The sequence below is a fragment of the Geospiza fortis genome, unplaced genomic scaffold, assembly GCF_000277835.1.
Source record: "Geospiza fortis unplaced genomic scaffold, GeoFor_1.0 scaffold41, whole genome shotgun sequence".
In the NCBI taxonomy this organism is placed as follows: Eukaryota; Metazoa; Chordata; class Aves; order Passeriformes; family Thraupidae; genus Geospiza; species Geospiza fortis.
In genome coordinates, this window is record NW_005054299.1 from 20665839 (window position 1) to 20687890 (window position 22052).

The 22052-nt window shown below is 36.0% G+C and overlaps 1 protein-coding gene across 2 annotated transcripts in view; it reads right to left on the reverse strand.

Moving 5' to 3' along the window:
• The window catches only part of PDE10A (phosphodiesterase 10A), a 338217-nt gene that overhangs the window by 57303 nt on the left and 258862 nt on the right, over positions 1 to 22052 (reverse strand). For both annotated transcript variants that reach the window (XM_031060068.1, XM_005416270.2), the window contains exon 3: positions 6678 to 6706. In XM_031060068.1, the coding sequence (XP_030915928.1) occupies positions 6678 to 6706 (29 nt within the window). The remainder of the gene's footprint in view (positions 1 to 6677; positions 6707 to 22052) is intronic.

Below are 22052 nucleotides of genomic sequence, written 5' to 3' on the forward strand. Positions count from 1 at the left end.
ATGGCAACAAAAAACAGCCTCAAAAAACTAACAACAAACACACTTTATGAGATCAAAATTACATTATTAGGAAAGAAAAAATGAACTCGGCTGTCCAGGTAAGAAGGAATTCCTGGACCAGGAATAGAATCTTTTGGGGCACACAGGGCTTCTTGTAAGGAACCTCAGTTCTTAAACAGTGTGAAATCACTAAGAATAAAGGATGAACATAGGCCAAGGTCATTGTACATAGACCCAGGAGTTAAAAACACCCATTCTCTATCTGGTTACATCAGTTAGTATTTTAGATAACCAGCTTGTTCAAACCACCTAAATTAAACTGTCAATGGCAGCATCAAAACTCGCAGATAATGAATTCAAGTAATTCTGTGCAACGTTTTACACAAAAGAATGTCCTGAGGCAGGGACTGGATTTCACCCAAGGTTCTTCAGTCATCTTTAAAACTGACAGTTCCTCTCTTCTCTGTCAGAATAATACAGAATATCCTCATAAACTTCCAAGCCAACACAAGTTCTCTTTCCTATAAAACTATAGTCCTGCCAACAGGAGTCATCGGGGAAGGAATTTAAAAATGAACTAAAAAAACCCTCCAAATTAAAAAAAAAAGAATGCTTGTTTGAAGTCTCAATGGTCTGAATTAACTTAACATTTGATTGAGATGTCAATCCAAAATATTTCACACTAGGTATTTTCATACTTGACCAGATGTATAAAACGACAGGTCTTACATACCTAAGTTCTCAGGGTCATTGATACTTGAATTATAAAAACAATTTCCCAAAAGCAACACTTGTGTACTTCTCAAAAAAAAGTTCTTGTCAAAAAAGAAGTAAATAAATGAAAATATTTTTCTGAAAGAGGTCAGCTTTTCCTTCTCTTGGGTAGCATTATGAAAAATTCCATATGCACAGTTACCATCCTGATTTAAGAGACTTTTTCTATATAATTTTCCAGTTGCATTCATAACTTATCTTTTTGAAAGATAATCAATACTCAATTACTTGCATCCTTTCTAAAGAAATACTATATTTATTTTAATAATTTTGTCACTATTACCTTATCTACCCACACACTAGGTGTTTTTTTTAAACTGAAGAATATTCTTCTACATTTCCCTTTTTTTTAATTCCTCACAAAGGAATGCATAACTAGAAAGGAACATACTGGTGACTAAATCTAGTCCCTTGAAGACAAAGGCAGCCCCATAGGAGACATTTGGTTTAAAAGTACTTAAAATATTCATTCCATGTGTCACTACACTTTATCACAATGAGTATTCAGACATCTAGTGTAGAAACAAAGAAGGCCAGACCTGTATCACAATAATCACCTACTTCTTTAAATGTAAGAACTCAGTTTAGTTTTAGTAATGTTATTGGACTTCTGATAACCAGAGGGTATAAAGAAAGAAATGGCTGCAGGGGGAAAATAAGACAAAATTTTTTAAAAAATGTCAACCTATTTAATTAAATCAACAGTAAAATTTATTCATTTATTCATTTTTATGTGTAGTGAGATAGGTTGTGTACATTTTTGCCATGTATGTTCATGTGTGCTGCTACCTTTTCTAGACCTTGTCTTTCAATGGCCGCAGTATTTTGCATTGTTTGTCTGCACTGATGGCTAGTTCCCATCTTGCACGGAAATTGGTGTTTGTTATTTTGGGGCATAGATAACCACAAGATAACTACATTCAAATAACACTGTAAACACGTATAAACTGGATATGTGAAGCAACAAAAATATGGATCTGTACTTCATTTAAAAAAATAATTAAAAAACACAAACCCCCCCAGTCTTACAAAAGGCTAATCGAACTGCTTGTTTCGAAGTGGAAATGCTGAGCCAAAGGATGTGAAATCCTTGGACTGAAGAAAGTGGTGAGCAAACTTACAGAGCAGAGATGGCTTTCAGAGGAGCAATGAGCTTGGAGAGAAATCTCAAAAAAAAATCAGAAGAGGTAACTGGGTTTGGCTGGCGTAACCAGTTTTCTTTAAACTTGGACACTGGAAAGCAAGAAACTATAAAGTGCAGTCTTAGCTGAGGTGATTAATTTTAATGGTTGTACATAGCCTCAGAGAAAACTGCTCCTACACGCATTTGTCTGACGTCTATTCTTCTTGTTTTGACTGGAAAGGACATGGGTTAGAACTTGCATGGTAAATAAAGTTTAGCATTGCAGCACCATACGCAGGTATTTATGAATTTTTTCTTCACTCATCAAACACTTTCATGACAAAAGCAAAGAAGGCAAAATACGAGATGACATTTGGCAGCACAGGCCCTATTATGGTGCAAATCAGCTTTCTTACTCTGCACAGAAAGAACTGACTAGTTTTGAAGGCACGCGTTTCCCAGCCTTTTTATCTAGCTGATTCCAAGCCTCAGAGAGATGGTGAACACCTTTCCTAAAAGAAGCTTCTTGCCCCATAGCCCCCCCTCACTGACGTCCATCCCAACCTTCCCATCAGCTCCTTCCCTGTTACCAAATGGCAACACTGAAATAAATTGCTCCACAATAGAAAAAATACATCATAAAAAGCAAAGGCCTCACTTATGAGAAAAGAACATTATGATTACATAGAAGTAACCATATAATCTGTTATTAACTGTAGGGCTCGCTCATAAAACTTCATGAATATCTCAATTATATCACCTCTCCAGATTATATAATAAAACAGCATAATGAGCTTCAGTTTAACTTGACAAGGCTGAACACTGCTCCTCTTTTTAAAAACCTTTTTATAAAATGACATTCCCTCCTAATACTTGACTTGCAAGCACTCTAAAGACACCATGTACAACATTAAAAATAAACTTCATTTTCCTACCACAGTTGCCTATCACTACCACAGTATTCACAAGGTTTTCTTTTTAAAGACATCAGCTTATACAAGCATCTTCTCGTGACAATAGGTGCAATGCCATTTGCAACGCTTCTAAAAGCTAAATATATATTTTTATATTTGTTCTATTTCCCCTAACTTTTTTATTAATCTGTTCTCAGTTCTGGAACGATGTGAAAATATTTAAATCCTATCTTTAATAAGAAGATACTACAAGGAATGAGCTTGCTTTGCCAATGGGTCACGGAGAGCCCAAACCTTTATTATCAGTCACACAGCAAAGATACATGCAATTACTGCAACTATTTACTGAAAACACACTTGCTAATTCTGTGACTGGCAGTGACATACTGTGCTGGGTGCTGGATGGTGCCAAGGCAGCTGCCAAAAAGCTGCAAGGCCAAAAAGGGGAAAGGAAAGGATTAAACTATCATTTCTGTTTCCAAGAATAAAGTACTCTAAATGAGCAAGTCACTTGCTAGGTAATAATTTTCTGGTGTTTATATGGTAAACTTCTATAAAGTGAATTGCTGTTGGCATTGCCAGAGTTTACAAAGCAAAGGTACTTGCCAAAAGGCAACTTCACTGGAAGTATTGTTCAAGTAAACATGGAATGGAAAGTTATTAAGCAAAATGAATAGCTAATTTTGCCGTGATCATATCAGGAACATTGAGTATTTTCACTTAAACTTCAGAACCTGAGGTACAAAAGAGCACACAGTGATCACGGGGAACTTAGCAGCACGTAGAACAGAATCCTGGCTATAGTTCATGAAGGAATGGGGTTATTTTTGCCAACTGAAAAGAAGAACATGTCTCCAAAGCACACTGTTTTCACTAATGTTGTCAGAGAACTACATCTTTAGTCTAGATTTGCATGAATACATGTGCACTTAGTGCTCAAACTCACACTCCTCTCTTTTCGTTTCTTTTGCAGATTAAACAGGAAAACAGCGAAGTATTCCGTTTTCTTCATCCAAGTAGCTCAATAGTTGGTTTTCTTTTTGAAATCCCCCTGCCCAGAAAACCACTTGTGCAGCTAGGATGGATGGGATCAGCCAATACACATCTGCACAATAAGTGAGCAGAAGAAACTCAGCATTTCCAAGGATGTTCCCAATACTACATCATGCAAAAAGGAGATTCTGTCCCCAGTTACATATATTTCATAAACACTGGAAACTAGTATTCAGAAAAAAGTTCACAGGTTCATTGGTCACAGATGCTCATGAGGTATTTTGTAACCAGAGCTGCTCTTATGCCAAAAGCTGTCTACAGGAATCAGGAAATCTTTCCCCTCCACCACCATTCAGATGCTATATCAGGCCAAACAAAGAAATCTTTCCAAATAATTTCTGAACATCAAAGTATTGACAAAATTGCCATTAGTACACCAGAATTAAAAATAATAAATTTTGATTTTTTTTCTTTTTTTCTATTCTACAATTCTCAAAATTTAAATTATGTGGAAGTTTTCTCCTGTTTTCTCCTACTTTCTCCTCTCCCCATCTTTCAAAATCTTGAAATGAAGTGCCAACAGCCAATTTTGCTGCTTTATTTTAATTTTCTACTAAGAAGCTAAAAATAATATATTCAAAATGCAGTTCCTATTCAACAGGATTTCAAAACTTACATCTCAAAATTTCTTAAATTTTCAAAGCGTGAAACTGTGACACGAAACCCTTGAAAATAATGAAATTATCTTCCAACAATTTAAGATTTTTTTTTAATACATTCCTACCTCATTTTCCAGCTAACATGGTATTGCTAAAGCAATCGGTGATTTAATTCTGCAATAAATTTCCTTTCACTAACCTTAATTTTTCCTTCCCTATGATACAAGCTGTTTCTTGCAGATGTTTTCAGGAATTAAAAATGTGACACTTAATGACTTCAAAACTCATAATTTTTCAGTCAGCATGAACATGTCTTTTTGTCTAAAAAACATTACTCACATACATAACTTTCCTAATTAAAATTCTAATTTCTGTTCATATTTTAATTAAACTGGTATCAGTTTGAGCTGCTGCTGAAGAAAGAGAATGTATTACAATAGTCTACGTTATTATATATGACATTATCCGAAAATTCAGCAAACAAACCAATCTGTTAATTTGTAGCATGGTGTACTCCTGAGTACCTTCAAGCATTTTACTTTAAAAAAAGCTAAACCAAATAGTAGTGCAGCTCAGCATACATACCAAGTGCACAATGATTGATGGCTAAAAAAACAAGGGAGAAAATGTTTACTTAGGAACATCTGAAGCATCATCTGCACCCCACTGATTCCAGGGCTTCAAGTGACAGCCCATCCATCTTTAGGAAATCCTAAGCCACAAGATATGACTTTGAAGGGCTGAGATGGCTGACACCAGTCCGAGACACAGAGGGAGTGACTGGCAAGGTAGACTTGGGGGTTCAGAACTTGTTTTCTTTGCCTTAAATAGCTCAGATGTGGTAACCAAGATATATTCTGTAATTCTGCTTTACAGAGCTTTAGGTAAATGTTAATCTACTAAACTAATGACAATTAAAAGGAACTTTCCCACATACATAATTAGAGCTTCTGAGATTTTTAGGCAGATCTTTAGTTATTTTGAGATCAAAACAATATATATAGATATACTAATAACAATAATTCTACATTGCAACAAAAGGTATTCACAGTCACAACAGTAGCATACTAAGAGTTGAACAAAAACCATGTTGAAAACTAATTAACTACTAAAGCACACTAATTTTCACCTAAATTCTCAACACTCTTTTAAGTCCATGGCACATCGTGTATATGGAAAATGTCTACTTGAATGAACTCATTTTTAGGCAACACTAAATCTCTTTCTTGTAGACACATATGAGGTGAATTTCTCTTCCCCCTCATCCCAGTCCTCCGCTCACAGGGTTATAAAACTGAGATTTTCACTATCAGTCTTAGTTCTCCGCTCCTTCCACATTCTAGCATTTTCCAAAGGACTTCTACTGAGTGCAAGAGCATCCAGCCAATTTTTGCAGTCTTTCAACCTGCCCTGTTTTTAATATATGTCTGACACTACTGTGCTCCTCCTGGGAACATGAAATAGTTTATGCAAGACATTCAAGAAGGAGACCAAAACAGGACTATGATTCCACCTTGGATAGTTGTAAGGGCTCCCCCATCTTATGACGTCCCTCAGGATGTCTGGACCCATCTGGGGGCAACAGATTGTCCTGAACTGAAATTTTCTCATTCACAGCAAAGGCACTCACTCCTAACAGATCCATGTAATTAGTCCTCAGTCACACACAGATATTCTGCAGGACACAGTGTCAGATGTAAGGCTAGGGTTGGGAGTCTATTACTGCATATGTTTTTTTAGGATTTTACATTACATTTTACGCAGACCACTACAAAATATTTTAAATTAGAGAATTTAATTCATTGCATCATGCCACATCTCAAAAGGGAGTTATTAAATAGGGCATTTTTCTTCCCTTCCTATGCTTGCCACTTATTGAGGCAGTTACACTGATTAAAAAGTCTGATGTTATGCTCAAAGTCCCATGAACTTCCTGGTTTCCATGAAGTACCTTTTTAAAACTGGATCATGAAAATAGCACTGGGAGAACTCTAAATGCAAAATACCCTTCAATTTATTTACAGCCAATCAAGCGCTCTTAATATTTATTTTCCTTATTAACTGTTCTCTAGACAGTCTGTACAGCATTTTTTTCCTCTGGAGATCCACTATAACCAGGGAATAGAGATAAATCTTGATCAGAGTCTATGGAAAAATCATCTCAAGTGAACAGCGGGCCACGTGTTTTTAGAGGGGATAGAGAGCAGCACTTACCCTGCTGACTTCTTTAGGAGTCGTTTCATCTAAAAGGAAACAAACCAAACAATTAGGCACTCTGGGAAGTTTCCAGCCTGAATGAAGAACAATATAAACTTCAAATGATTTTTGCATATTTGTAGAAAACTTTCCTAATATGGTTTAATCAAGTGATTGAAATATCCTGAGACTGGCTTTCATTTATAATCTTTTAAAGCTTCTAAGGCTAAAAATCAACTGAAATTAGGATAAAGTATTTAGGGATTCTATCTTGACTTAATAAAAATACAAAGTTTCAAACATTTCAGAATTCAGACAGGAAAACACTAAAACCACTAAACACTACATTTATATTCCAATTCAGTAAGGGTATAGTTAGTACTGCATATTCTGAGAATTAAAGGCCTTTACTAACAAATATATGTCACCAACATCCTACAAGGAAGCTAGTGAGCAGACTTAGACCTAATATCAAAGTTCTAGTTCTAATACCAAAGATGCTAGTCATATTGACTTCTTTCCAATGTGGAAAAAATACCCTTGTAGCCGTAACTAAAGAAGAATATCACTGATGAGGTCTGGCACAACATGCTAAAAGAAAATAGATTACAAGACTATATATACATATATATATATGGACACAAACTATAATGTTTTGTCCTTTCAAATGCAAACAGACTTTCATGCACTTTTAGTAAGTTTAACACATATAAATAAACACAGGTACAATATCAGAGCTAAAACATTGAGTAGTATTTCTGAAAATGCAGGGAGCACAGCTACACAGCAAGAACACATCTGCCACAGGAGGAGTTTCCAACTTTCAGTTTAACCACACCAAAATTAGCTAAAAAACTGCTTTATAAACCTCCAGTTGGTTAGTTGTTTCTGCAAACATGAAGACAACTATTTTTAACCTTTTATTTGCCCCAAGGAGTCAAATTACAATACTTTGGAAATTAAAATTCAGTCAGGAAATAGATTTAATCTCTCAGAAAATACTATATGCTTATATTTGTCCAAGGCTCTTCATATCTTGCCACTTAAGATGAACTTTTAAACAACAAAGGTAGAAACCCTCAGATTTTCTAGCAAACACATTTAATACACAATGTCTGATGAAAGAACTCTCTACAGCAATACAGATTTCCCCTCAAAATTGAGTGGTGCCCAGGAAAATAATATATTCCACAACTGTGAGCGAATGAATATTAGTGTCCTCTTAATCTTAGTCAAATGATATGCCACTAATTTACACATGCAGAACACAGACTTAATTTGCCTATTTAAGGCAGTTCTGTTGCTTGCAGTGCAATGTGCAACACATGCTCTGCCACATTCAGTGATTTTATCTTCCTGAACCAGACAAATCTGCATACCAGTTACAAGAACAGCCAGAGCTACACTCAAAACCCCTCTCTCCTATTACCTGGCTTCTGACACTGAGCAACAAGAAATGTGAGCGACGGAAAACAGAGTGATGACATGACACTTTCCTTGGGAGTGTACTCTCAGTTTTCAGTAACCAACCGATCAAACATTTCTTCAATCACTGGTGACACTTTTCTGTTAAAGGATGGGGTTTTCTTCCTCACACTTTTGTGGGGTAGGAGGGGTGTTAGATTTTGTTTGGCTGGTTATTAAACCCTAGTCACCAGTCTTTAGCATTCTCAAAATGCTATGAGTTCCACAGTTCAAATACATAATACCAGAAAAACTATTTTATTTTGTATCTGCGCACTATGTATTTCATCTTATTCCCTCTATTCACCTAATTTATGGAGCCTGTGATTCTACACATCTCTGAAGCACACTTAAAACTAAAATCCCATTTCATACACAGATTTCTATCCATGCATTTTTAAGAACAAAACAAAACAAAGGCCAATAAGTTTTTGGCAATTGCAAAATGCTAAACCAGAGCATTCACAAAGAAAATTTTAATTCAAAGAAAGTTTTCAACATCTCAGACATGAAATTTTGAGGTATTTACCATGAAAGCAATGATTTTAATGACCAGTTAGTTTTATCACAGGAACTCCTCTGCAAAAACAATATCGACTTTCTCCCTGGTCTTACACTGTTCTTTTTTTCTGTGTAGTTAAATACTGTTGCTGGTACACTAATGTTGATGACAGCAAACAAATGCTTAGGATTAATTCTGTTTGAGATCCCAGAGAGCTCTACAGTCACAGTTTCCTAAGGAATGTTTTCCCACACAGCAGATGTCCGATTGACCTAATAATTTTTCTTTTCAAAATTTGCTTTAGGCTTCAGATAATAAGATACAAGTTGCTCACAATGCAATTAGACCAGCAGAGATATATTTGCTCATTTTTTTTTACCTTGAAAAGTGTCATACACCTATAGATCAATAGAAATTCCACATCAATTTGTGTAGGTTGGTTAAAGACTGATCTCACCACCCTGAAATAAAGGTTTACTTAATCTCTGCAGCAGAATGGCATCAGTCAGATGAAATTGGTCAGTCTATTTTAATTGCAATTTGCATCCTTATTTTAGACATCTTGAATCTGGCAGCTTCTGTCTCCACTGCATTTGTAGGATCTTTCAAAGATACCTCAGCTGAGAGTGGGTTTCCTAAAGCAGTAACTATCACACATATGCAACAGAAATTTCAAGCCATCACTCAAAAACATTCTTGCTTCTTAATGCAAAATCTCATTAAGGGCACCTGAACACCGCTCCTGATTTTCAACAGTCTGGATTCACCTCACAATTCAGAAGCACTTGTTGCGTTACTTCACAGAAAACTAATTTAGTTATCTTAAACATAGGCCTAGATATTGTAAGGGAATTTTCATTAGATTGATCACTGGTGGCACACTGTGTTTCTTTCCCCGAAGCAGGACAAAACATGAATTCTAGTTATTTTACATGAACAATAAGATCTACACTGTTATTTTTAAGCTCCTGAAAAATGATGCTCAGTTCTTCCTCTTCTTAAGTAACATGCAACAGACAATAAATAAAGCCTGAACCAAGACTTCACTACAGATGGTAAGCAGAGAAACATATTGTCTGCCAGGTGTCCTAAAATTTTAATTCACTCCTTCGCACATAAGCAAACAGGGCACTACACACAATAGGATTCAAGAGACCGTGCACTTGACTTCATTAGACATACCTAAATCTCGTAAATTTGGAAGCTTATTATTTTCTATGGTCTTAGCCTACACTAAACTGACTAAACAGTTGGAGAAATTTTGCAGGATGGCTTATTCTGGCCAGAAAACTTCCAAAAGGCATCTTCTGAAAGTATCACCAGCCCTTGTGAGAACAGAAAAGCATGAGGAAGATCCAGGGTTTTTTTCTGTTACCAAAATTGCTTAGTACTTAAGCAGTTAAGTACTAAGTACTTAATTACTTAGTACAAAACATACCAATGGATGGTAGCTGCACACCTATACATCCATGATCATAAAAATCCTCAACTGTAAAATGTATGTGGCAACTTCTAAGGAGGGCCTTTCCGTATCTGCTAAAAGCTCCATAAAATTCTATGGAAGTCTCTCAAGTTTAACATACCTCAGCAAAAATCGTGTTGGAACCTGGGCTCTGACCATCAGGAAGAAACTTAATCGTTTCCAGCAGTAAATATGCTTTACCAAGAAAGCGCATGATTGTGTTTTATGGTAATTAGCCGATGACTTCATATCCTATTCAACAGGGCTGTTGAATGACAAGAGTGTTAACCTGGTTAGCTCATCTATATTATCAGGCAGCGAGGTGCAATCACCATTGTTTATTACCAAATGCAGCCACAAGACAATGGGCTGAAGAGTGTGTAAAACATTTTATCATTTTTTCATACTCACCCATTTACAGCTACACATTTATGCCTATAACTACTGCTTTTCTTGTCCGACACACAATTCTGCCTGGCTTTCACTCCACTAGCTGCACAGCAGCTTTCTTTAAAACTGATTACATGTCATGTTAGCATGTTTGGTGAAATAAGACTCTCATTCAGTAGCAACCCAATTTCAATCAGTCTAAGAAAGAACACTATCACTACTAATCTGTCCTCTCACTTTTGAATAGAGATGTCTCTTCACTCTTGAATATTTTTCAAATACCAAATTCAAACTTCAAAATCAAAGTTTTATTGCATTCAGCAGGTGTTTTCAATGAGAAGGAAAATATTACATCTCCATTGGCTCAAATACTACTCAGACATATACCTTAAGCAATTGCATTAAAATCAATAGAACTGCTACAGCATGCATTGGAAAACAGAAATGTTTTCTTGTATTAAATGTCATGGCATTTCTGTAATATATAGTGATTCAGAGCTGAAAGAGATGATTTAAAGAGAACACTGCTTGAAGCAGGTCGTACGAAGCTCCAGCAACCTGAGAAAGCCCCACTGGATCTTGTCCACTGCAAGACATTCGGATATTTTAAAAACATGCACACCTTCTGGACCCTGCTGGGCCTCTGGAGCTGGGCTTGTTTATTCCTAGACCATGAATACCTGTTCCCAACTGATAAGACACCTGGAGAACTTTAAGGAAAGGCACTTCCTCCTGCTTTCCCAACATCTATATACAGCCCATTCTGAGCCCAACAAGGCAAGGGATGGGATCACACAGCTCAGTGCCCTGAGGTTCCCATCCCTGTCATGGAGCGAGGCTTCCAAGAGTGTTGGTTCAAACAGACCAAGAAATTTCAGCAGATTGTCAGCTTCTGGAGCAGGAAACACTGCATATGGCTCAGTGACAGCAAGAGAATGCAATCTCGCACGTGTTTGGAAGAATGCAATATTTCACTTACCCTGGGGAGACAGAGAATCAGATGCCAACATTTTTAGTAAACTTCTTGCTTTTAATTATTTTCTATTGTGTTCTCATCACTACCTTTTTGATCACTGTCTCCTTCCATTTAGGAACATAAAAGATTGGTCTTTTAGGGAAAAACATGTCCATGTAATAAAACTGTAAGCTATTGAAGTATCAAGAAGTTGTTTAAAATTTTCAGATTCCACTGTTTATTGCTATAGAGAATCAAAAGTAGAACAAGAAGCATTGCAGCCTGCCTGATTTTCATCTTTCTGCACCTCTGACTACATTGAAAACAACTGTCATGTTACTGAACTTTGCAGTGAAATCCTCAGAATTTGCAGATGTATCAAGACTGAGTAGTTTTCTTCTCTTTAGAACGGCTGACAAAAGAAACAAAAGAAAATGCCCCAGAGGAAAACTTTGCTAACGTCAACAAGGGTGAGGGATCATTAGAGCTTGGGAGGATAGGTTACCACGTGAGAGGGTGCAGTGATCCAGTGTGAAACATATTTATGTCAGGGGAATCATTTCAATCGCTCTGAAGAAACCATACTGTAACTACTACACTGGTACATTTGGATAAGTGATGTATTTTATTTACTTTACTCCAGAGATTGAAAACCAGGAAACTGAAAAAAATATTTAAATTAATCAAGAAAAAAAACTGAAGATGAAAAAGACAGATTAAAATTTACAAATTAAGCCTTTTTGCTTTTAGGACATTTCAGCTGATTTGTTAGTAATCATAATCAAGCTCTCAGTGACTGAGCTGAATATTACAGAATAATGATGTGCAGATAATTCATGACTTTAAAGTCTTTGAAAAATGACATGTTACACTAACACAATGAACAGATTGAAACCAAGAGAAGAATGAACTATTTACTACTTATCAGCACCACCACTGTGAGTAAAACATGTTGCTTGCAATGAGAAGACTGCTAAAAAATATATAAAATTATACCTTCAGTGTGTGGAAAAGTACAGAATATGTAACTACAAAATTATAGACAGCTCTCCGTGAAAGATAATGATTGCACCTTATGAATTCTTGAAGTAGTCAGTTTTATTCTAAAAAGATTTTATAATGACAGATAATTTTTAAAATTATTTTTTCTTTTATCATCCTGTGCACTATAATTATCTTTTTGGCTGCTCTACAACAACAACAAAAAAATCCAAGGTGTTGTGGATTTCAGTATTCTTCGACTGACATTTGAACAAATGAAAAATTTACCTCTCTCTAATAGCAGGTGCAGTATTAAACATACTAGGCCAGATTTAGAAAAGTTTCCAAGATACATGCACTATGACTTCAAAAAAAAAAATCTCCAAAGCAGTCTGGTACCCAAATCCTTGAAATGAAAGGAAGTTAAATACGCCAATGATAAGTAGATGCGTTGATTTGTTCTGCTGATTCTCACTGCTCACGTGACAATGATCATTCATTAAGTTGTAGAGACTCAGCCACTTGTGAAACCCTAAGATGATATTAAAGTTACATGAAGTAATTGAGGACGGTTATTGAACAGTGAGCTTACTAACAGACAAGATAAAAATGTGACGAATACCAGTTGTCCCTGGCTGAAAACAAGAATGTTCCCAATGAAGGTCTGTTTATATAGCTCTGACTGGTCTTGTGTAACCTCGAGGACATGCTGGAACAGCCAATGTCCAAAGGAAAAATGCAAATTCAGATCTACAAGCTTAGAGTAAATGAAGAACTGGATGGGTTCATGCAAGACAAAATTACTTCCATGTGCATTTTTTATTTAACTAACAAAATCCAATGCAGATGGTAAATTAATTGAAATACTTAATAAGAAATAGGAAATACATAAAGAAATCAGCTGGAAAGCTAATAAACTATATCTAACTCAGCGGTAAGAGAAAGTGGAAATACCACTTCTGTCGGTGGAATAAAGGGAACCGCAAGAGCAAGCCGCACCTCTTCAGCACGGCTGTAGTTGCCACCTGCTGGGATAAGGAGCTGTGTCTATCTCCCAAATTGTCAATCTAAGAGAACTACTAATGATCACACACTGAGAGCCAGCAACCAAGCGAGAAATCTATTCCTGCAAGTATGAAAAGCGTAATTCATAATCTAAGTCCCTTCTCACCATGCCTTCAAAATAGTTTTGAAACAGTCATGACTGAGGAATCTCAAAATTTGTCAGTTACAGCATCGTTCTTCCCAACTTCCTTCATCAGGCTTGCCACAGAGTTCTGTCAACACCAACACGAGTTCCTTACGTAAGCAAGCATCACACAACTACTTGGATGAGGAATTTGGAAAAACAACCCCATGATACAATTGCTTCTTAGACAGTTCTTTATATACTACATCTACCTACTTCAGAAACACCAGACAGAGCTGTGTTAATTAACACATTCGGGTCTCACATCTACTCAGGCATACATACAAGGCCACCCAATATTTACATGCAGCACTGATTCCCTCAGGAGCTACCAGGGGACCTGACCATTTCTAGACATCAGACCACTTGTTTTGACAACTAACTGCAGGAGTGAGATTAAGTCACCAAACATTATACCAAAGAGAACAGCCTAATAACTGCATAATACACTGGTGGTTCAACACACAAACATTAACATAATTAAATACAGCAAGACTGAAAGCACAAAGAACAGAAAAAGACTTTCAAAATAGTTTTAAAAGGAGGATGTGCAGGAGAGAGGGACAAAGATGCCAGGATGAGCAAGCAGCTTGGACAAAGACTTCAGATGCCACCAACAATGATGACCTCTCTAGGATTATTTTACTCTCTGCCATGGTGGAAAACAAGATCTAGCAAAAAAAAAAAAAAAAAAAAAAAAAAAAAAACAAAAAAAAAAAAAAAACAACCAAAAAAAAACCCCAAAAAACAAACCAAAAACAAAACTATTTTTTGATCTGTTTACACAGATCAAAAAAACTCAAACTGCATCTAAAGAAAACCAGACATGTAAGTCACAAGGTAAGATTTGCACAAAAAAATATCCTTTTGTTTTCAATATTGTTCACTGCTACTGTTAATGAAAAAAGAATGCTGGAAACTTATATCATAAGCTTTAAAAATACAGCTGTCAAGAAGAAAAAAAAAAGGTAGTTGCTTCAGTGTGCTTTGCCATTTTCCATCAAGTGAACAGATGGCATTATTAAAATTCTAGTAGAATGAAGTATTTATAAGTTCATTAGACAACACTAGCTATACAAAAAAAGACAGCAATATTGCAAATAAAGCTGCTGGATTCAAAATAGCATAAAAGTACCAATAAGGGTTATAAAAATCACATTTATGAGTTAGTATACAAAAACAAATATGCCAAATAAAACAAAAGCACAAAAGAAATGCAGAAAAAAGCTCCATAAAACAATAATTTATTTTCCAGGGTCACTTCCAAGTTACTCCATGCATTCTGAGCCTGAATTCTATAAAAAGGACTTCAAGTTTGACAGTCTCTAAGACAGCTGAAAGGGAAAAAGCCTGTTACATTTGCTTTTCTTTAAATGTATATATAAAATTTATACGATGATGTACAATAAGTAAGAATAAAATGGCTCCAGAAATAATGCACACAGAAATGTTATTCTCTGAGCTGATATTCTTAGTAAATAAATAAAAGGCCAGCCAAATTTATCTAGCACATAGGTCAGTGCTTTTAAATGCTGTGCCACACTGGCTTATTTGATACCTGAGGTGCTTTATCTGCAATTCTCTTCACTATTTTGAATTATTAGCCTACACTGAATTCACTTTGGAATCACTAATTTGTAATTGATTGCCTTACTTTCTATTGTCTTTCTTCCAGACATAGCAATGTCTTGACTTGGTAAAGTGGTGTCTGTTAGGATTCTAATTAACTTGAATAAGATGCAAATTCCTGTCACCTTCAAAATGTGCCAAAATGGATTTACTATAAAAAGAGATAGCTAACAAACTGAAAATTCAGCTTTCACTCCAAATTAATATATACCAGTTCCCATATGTGCAGATTTATTCAAATGCACACCACTTCTCTCTGCAACTTTTATTAGTACAATCTGTGTTAATGTTTAACTCTTTTAAGCACCCTGTCCTCTCTGTGCTTATTTTACTCAGTCTAACACATCATTCTTGGAAAGTTCTTGCTTTGATACCTACATGGAAAATTACTCAAAGAGGGATGTGTACAATTTCAAACCATGAATCTTTCTCCAGAGTTTAAAGAATTGCATGGCACTTTTTCTTTTGAGGGATCCATTAGCACAAGAGAACATTGATCTGTTGAAGTGAGTCCAGAGGAGGACCACCAAGCTGAGTGGAGGGATGGAGCACCTCTCATATAAGGAAAGGTTAACAGAATTGACAATTTTTTCAATCTGGAAAAAAGACTTTGGGGTTATGTAATTGCAGCCTTCCAGTACCTGAAGGGAGCCTACAAGAGATTTGGAAGGAGACTGTTTACAAGAGCCCGTGGTGACAGGACAAGGGGGAATGGATTTGAAATGACAGTTGGTTTAGATTTGACATTATAAAGAAATTCCTTACTAAGAGGGTGAGGGGGCACTGGAACAAGCTACATAGATAAGTTGAGGGTGTGTCAACTCTGGAAGTATTCAAGGCCAGGCTGGATGGAGGTCTGAGCAACTTGGTCTAGTGAAAGGTGTCCCTGCCCAGAGCAGGGGGCTTGGAATTGTATGATCATTAAGGTTCCTTCCAAACCAAACCATTCCATGATTCTATTACCTAAACCATATCCAGTGTTTTGTCAATGTTTGTCTATTACTCAATCAGATCCAACTGATGCCATCTCAGATCAGAATATTTGAAACTCTTTTTCAAAAGAGATTAAACGATCTAGAAAGGCTTGTCAAGGTGCAGGTCCACACCAGCAGATAACAATTTGAGCCTGAACTGCCACCTCTGTGCTCACCCCACTGCCTTGAGGCAGTTTATAGCTGTGGCTGAGCCATAGATATAATCTACAATTACATAAGCTAAACGACCAGTGCCTGGGAAAGGCTGGATATACACACCCAGGGATGGAAGCTGAGGGCAGGCAGTGCAGGCTTAAATCAACCACAGAGTTATTTCCTGGGAACAAGACGGTTCTGGCCCGAGTGAGAACCACTTGAGCTGACAGGATGCATGGGCATTCAGTTTCTTAATGACTGGGCTATTAAAGGCCAACTAAAGGAGCCTAAGATTCCCAAGACTTTCAAGGAGGCATTGAAAGTTGTCTTTGCTAAGATGATTGCTACTTATTTTATTTAACATGACAAGTCCATTCATACGTAATAGCTTAATATTTAATAAAACAAAAAGCAATTACAACTTCCTTCAGGCTGGAAACATGGACACATCCTCTTTAGTAAAATGCAGTAGTTGCAGTGATGTCCAGATTTAATGTGTTCTTCCAGTCAAAGAACATAATGATCACATCAACATTCATTTCTATTTATTAGTTTCCTTTAGCACAGGACTGGAATAAGTAAGAAGCTTTAATATGTTTTAGGCACCTGTAGAGCACGCAGAGAAAGGTTTATGTAAGAATTCACACTATTCTCTTCAAATCTTGAAATACTTCTAACAATAAAGACAAACACTGCTAAGCCATACCTTTTGGTCCATCCTGCATCTAAATGATTTAGGATTATTTAGATGATAATATTTTAGGAACAGGTAAAGAGGAAGGGCATTAGGATTGAAAATTATCTTCAGCCTCCTAAGTTTTGAATTATTTAGCCAAAACTCAAGTAGAAAACAAGCATGGAGAGAAACGTGCTTTGACAGCACGACAGATTCCCCAATCTTGTTCTAAAAGATGCCTGTGATTCCAGTAACTGATTTACACAGTATTATTGACTTTCAATACTTTCTTTTCCATTACAATTCCAGATATACTGGAAGAATCCAAACCTACTCCCTTAATTTACTTTTTTTTTGCGTGCTGACTGTAGTACGGCAATGAAGTTGGATAAGGTGTGCCTACAAAATTAATGACAGGGTAAAAATGTGTTTGGTTCCAAGAAAAACCCATTCCTAGAGACTACAACTTTTTCCAAAACATTTGGGAAAAAAAAAGGACCTATTATATTTCAGTTTTGTCTCGGGAGAAATATGACCTACAAGGCTAGAGAAAATTTATTCCTATGAATATCAAATAGAAAAGATTAACATAAAATAAAAAGCTAGGCTCGATGCTGTAAATGGGTGGGTGCACACTACTGTGCAGCAGAGAGTAGAAAATAATGGCTGGCTTTCCAGTGGAAAAGTTTGGCAGTCAGCTGTGTGGTGTAGACCGCGTTATGACCCCTAAAGACACATTCTTTTGGCAATATATTGGGAGGTAGTTTAGAGTGCAAAAATAAAGGAAAATAGTCTTTCCATTTAGTCTATCAGTTGATCAATGCTAGTCATAATCATACTGTATATAATTTGATCCAAAGAAAAGACAGCAAATATTCAGAAATAATCTTTAATGATGGAATCTTGTGTTCTCCTACTTAACATCACTTTGTAATTACAAAAACAAGCAAAAATCCTTCTTAAGTACTTTAAAAGTTCTCATTTAAAATATTACCAGTCACTAAACTTACTTTTTTCCATACATAATTTAGCAAGTGTCCTTTAATTTGATGCATAAAAGGATTTCCCATAAACATAAAACAAATATGTAACTGCATGCATTCTTTTAGAAACCCACTCTAGCATGCTAGTTTTAAGTTGACAGCCAATATTAATATAAACAGGACTTATTACTTAAAATGCAACTTGTTAGATCCTGGAAATTAGGTTTTCTTTAAGCCCAAAGAAACCCAGGCTCTGCAGCATCATGGGAATGAAAACCAGCAAGAAAAAGAAATAGAAGAAATACTAAAATTTTTTTTGCATCTATGGGGTGCTAATTAGTTGAAAAGAATATCTCAGCCTACCATCACCAAGAGATTACACAATCCTTTTTGTAGCCTACATGCATCTAGTCTTGCTTTTGTCTTTTTCTCATCTGTCCTGTGCTTCTCCAAAGGGCTCTCCTTTCAGTACATAAGGAAGGGAAAGAAGGAAACCACTTGGTAAAAGCCACTTCATATCCCCATCTTTACTGGGAATGTCGCCAAGGATGTTTACAAAAAGCATGAGTAAGCTGTAATGGGATAAGCAGGTAAGCTGTTTTCTAAGCCTCTCTACTGACAGAACAGCTCAGTTTTTCATGTATTATGCCACAGCATCTTTGAAACACTAATCTTCAGAGCAGAAATTTTCTAGTAAATGCTGAAACTAGTAGCGGGAAAATTTATAAGATTCTGAATTTGTTCAAGGACTCAATAAGATGAGGATTTATAAGCAAGTTTGGAGGGTTCTTCTGATACGAGTTCAGTACAAAAGGGAGGAGCAAATACTTAGGTACTGACAATTTTTTTAAGCCAATTTTTTGCATAGAGTAACTTCTTAGACAGCCACTGAGACTTCATCTTTAGATGTGTTTTCAGAGCAAAACAACAAGCACTTTGTATCATCAACTCAAAGAAAGGCACCACTGTTCTGCGTGTATTTTTCTGTAGCATTTCAACAGGTCATAAGGACTTCCAGATATCTTTTCTATGGAAAAAATACATTCTGCTTTTGCATTAATCCAGGCCTTTCTATTAAAATTAATAAAATGAACTGGAGCTTTGTGGGTTTTTCCACTGGGTATACAGATGCTGGAACCTAGAACTCAACATAGACTTTGTGCAACCACTAAAAGGAAAATTTGCAAAGATTAAATACGTCAAATGAAATACACTTAACTAAATACAATCTCTTGCAACTAATCCGAGGTACTTTCAAAGCAAAGGTCAGACTGAGATAACATGATTACTGAGAAGTCAGAACAGAAATTCAATACTTTCTCTGGATTCCTAATCTGCTTCCTTTAACAAACACAAGAGTTACCAAGGCAGTTTCCTCTGATTCCTCCTCTAGGCTTGGATCCTGGACATGTTTTAAAAACATTTTCAAAACCAAAGGTGATATCTGATGCAAATGTCCAAAAAGAGGTCCTGCTAAGAATGAAAAAATGCCTGTCCTTCTTTTACTTTATTCTTATTAAAATGTGAGAGCTTGTCACTTACCACAGCAAAGGTTTTCATTAATCTTTTCAGATGCACAAATGAAGCCTCAATGATATGAAAACAGTCAGGGCAGGAGCTCTTATTAAATATTTTTTTCTAAGAGGTAAAAGTGGAATCAGAATTCACCAAAGTTTTATGAAGTCAGAAAGCTACTGACTTCCTGTCTCTGACACAAATCTCCCCTAAATACTATACAAAAAATGCTTCTGTTTCTGCACTCTTTAAGAAAATCCATCTTCAGAAAGAGTAGTGAAAGATAACCATATCTGAGGGATTTGGATATATTATGAGACAGAGAGAACCTCGAGACCAAAGAAAATTATTCCATTGCTGTAACACGTAAAAAGAAATGGCAGACCTTGGAATGAAAACCTAGCAAAATTGTGTCGCTCCTAACAATCCTAGAATTAAGAAATATATTAATATATATTTTAAAAATTATAAGCCTAGAGAGGTAGAGAAAATTTAGTAACACCAGGCTTCATTCTGCCTATTTATCAAAAGGAAAATAAGGTACAACTATTAATAAGATGACAGTGAGTGTTGATTTCAATGTCTGAAGTTCTACATAAAGACGAACACTCAGAAAAAGCCAATAATTTCTTAAGTCTGTAGAAAAGAGAGCACTTCAAAAACTCAGCTAATTAATTGTGGAGCTGAGAATATTTCAAATAATACTATATTTTCTCTGGAAGTTATCTTTTACTTTAGGATGCATCATAAAAGTAAAGAAAAACAAATATTCTAACTCCAGTACTATCCAAGATCTTATACACATTTATTAAGAATGAAGAAAATCTAAATCAAATATTCTCTCACTTTAACTAGATTTACAAGAAAGAAGAAAAGAAACAAGCTGAACTTCCAACATGACTATTTATTCCTGAGGATTCCGTGTATATAGTTTTACTCCTTTCATTGTTTCTATTAAAATAATTATTTGGCACTGCTAACTATCAGAAACCCAGCCAATTAATTTTTTAAGCTGCCCCCAGAAATATTGCTAGATTCTCTCAGCACTTTTATTTTGCTAGAAGTGCTCCAGAAGCATCTCCACACATAGCTGATGGACAGCTAGATAAATTAAAAAATGCTGAATTCCGAATTCTAACAAGTCACCCACATCTGTGAACAGAAACTGCATTGCCATTGTCACACTGCAAAGAAAACATGCAAATCACCTATACCATCCAGAAAACCAGCTTAGTTTTGGTGAGTTTCTTCAAAAGGGGGTTTAAAAGAATCTTGTTTATGTCCCTAGGTAAAAGGGCCATCTTGGCCATGTTTAAATAAATCTGACTGCGTAGAAACATACAGTGGTAGTATTTATTCCAGAATTTGAGCCTGTGCATTCTCCAATCAGAAAGACCTATTTGTGAAGTACAAAACTGCCAACATGGGCCAGTAGTTCACTCATCAGTGTTTAGATGTAAAAATGGTCACTAAAAGATGCTGGACTGGACCATAACAAATGACAGTATTTCTGTGATTTCCTATGTTTTTGTGACACTGCAATATTGTTCTGTAACACCTACTGTGAATTTTGAAGAGCCAAAATTGCTTCTATACGTGCTCAAACGGCATTGATTTAATAACTTCTATTAATCAGTGCAACAAAGTTTTTGATGAAGGAAAAGACCCTCTCAGAACATGAGAAAATACTTGCAAATATATCCTTTTCATCTATTATAGGGTGCCATTTTCTCTGTACTTGGATGTATATCTATATATTCACTGTACTTGGTGTATACAGTTGGCTGCTACAATAGGTACCTCAAACACTGAAATGTATCAGAGATTTATGGCCACTGTTTACTCCTCAGAAATAATTTTTTTTTTTTAATACAATCATTGGTAGATGGGGAGATGACAGTTATTTTCTCCAAAAATTGTTTTGGCCAGAGAACAGTTGTAAAACACAACCTGGTAATAGCACACATTTGTAAAAACTATTATCTGTAAAACTAGAATTTTGTTTAAGAAAAATAATAGACAATAGGGAGAACTCAGATTATTCTTCAAGCACATTCATGATTGACCATGAAAGATATGATGACAAACCAGCAGGTGTCACAATGACATGGCTTCCTAGGTAATACAATGCCAAAAAAAGCACATTCTTGTAATTTAAAATTGCATTTGAAATAACCTCCTCTTCCAGAAGGGCATTCACTACGTGGATCATGACAACTCTGATTTAAAAAGAAGGGTCACTGTGTAGTTACTAGCTTAAAAAGTTGTTTTGACAAGTTTCCCCAAGTGTTTACTGTAAATCCAAAGTCACTGCCCAGCAAGTCCCCCAGACTAATCATCTCTTTGTTGCTATACAAATACCTGATGCACTTCATGAAGATATTTCCAAGTGTTCACAATATACCCTCTTGGACTGAATTAGTATAAATGTAACAAGTTTAATGCCACCTCCCCACTCCAGTCACCAAAACCTGATGGCAGTTACACCCAATTGCTATAAACCCTTCAAAAATTCAC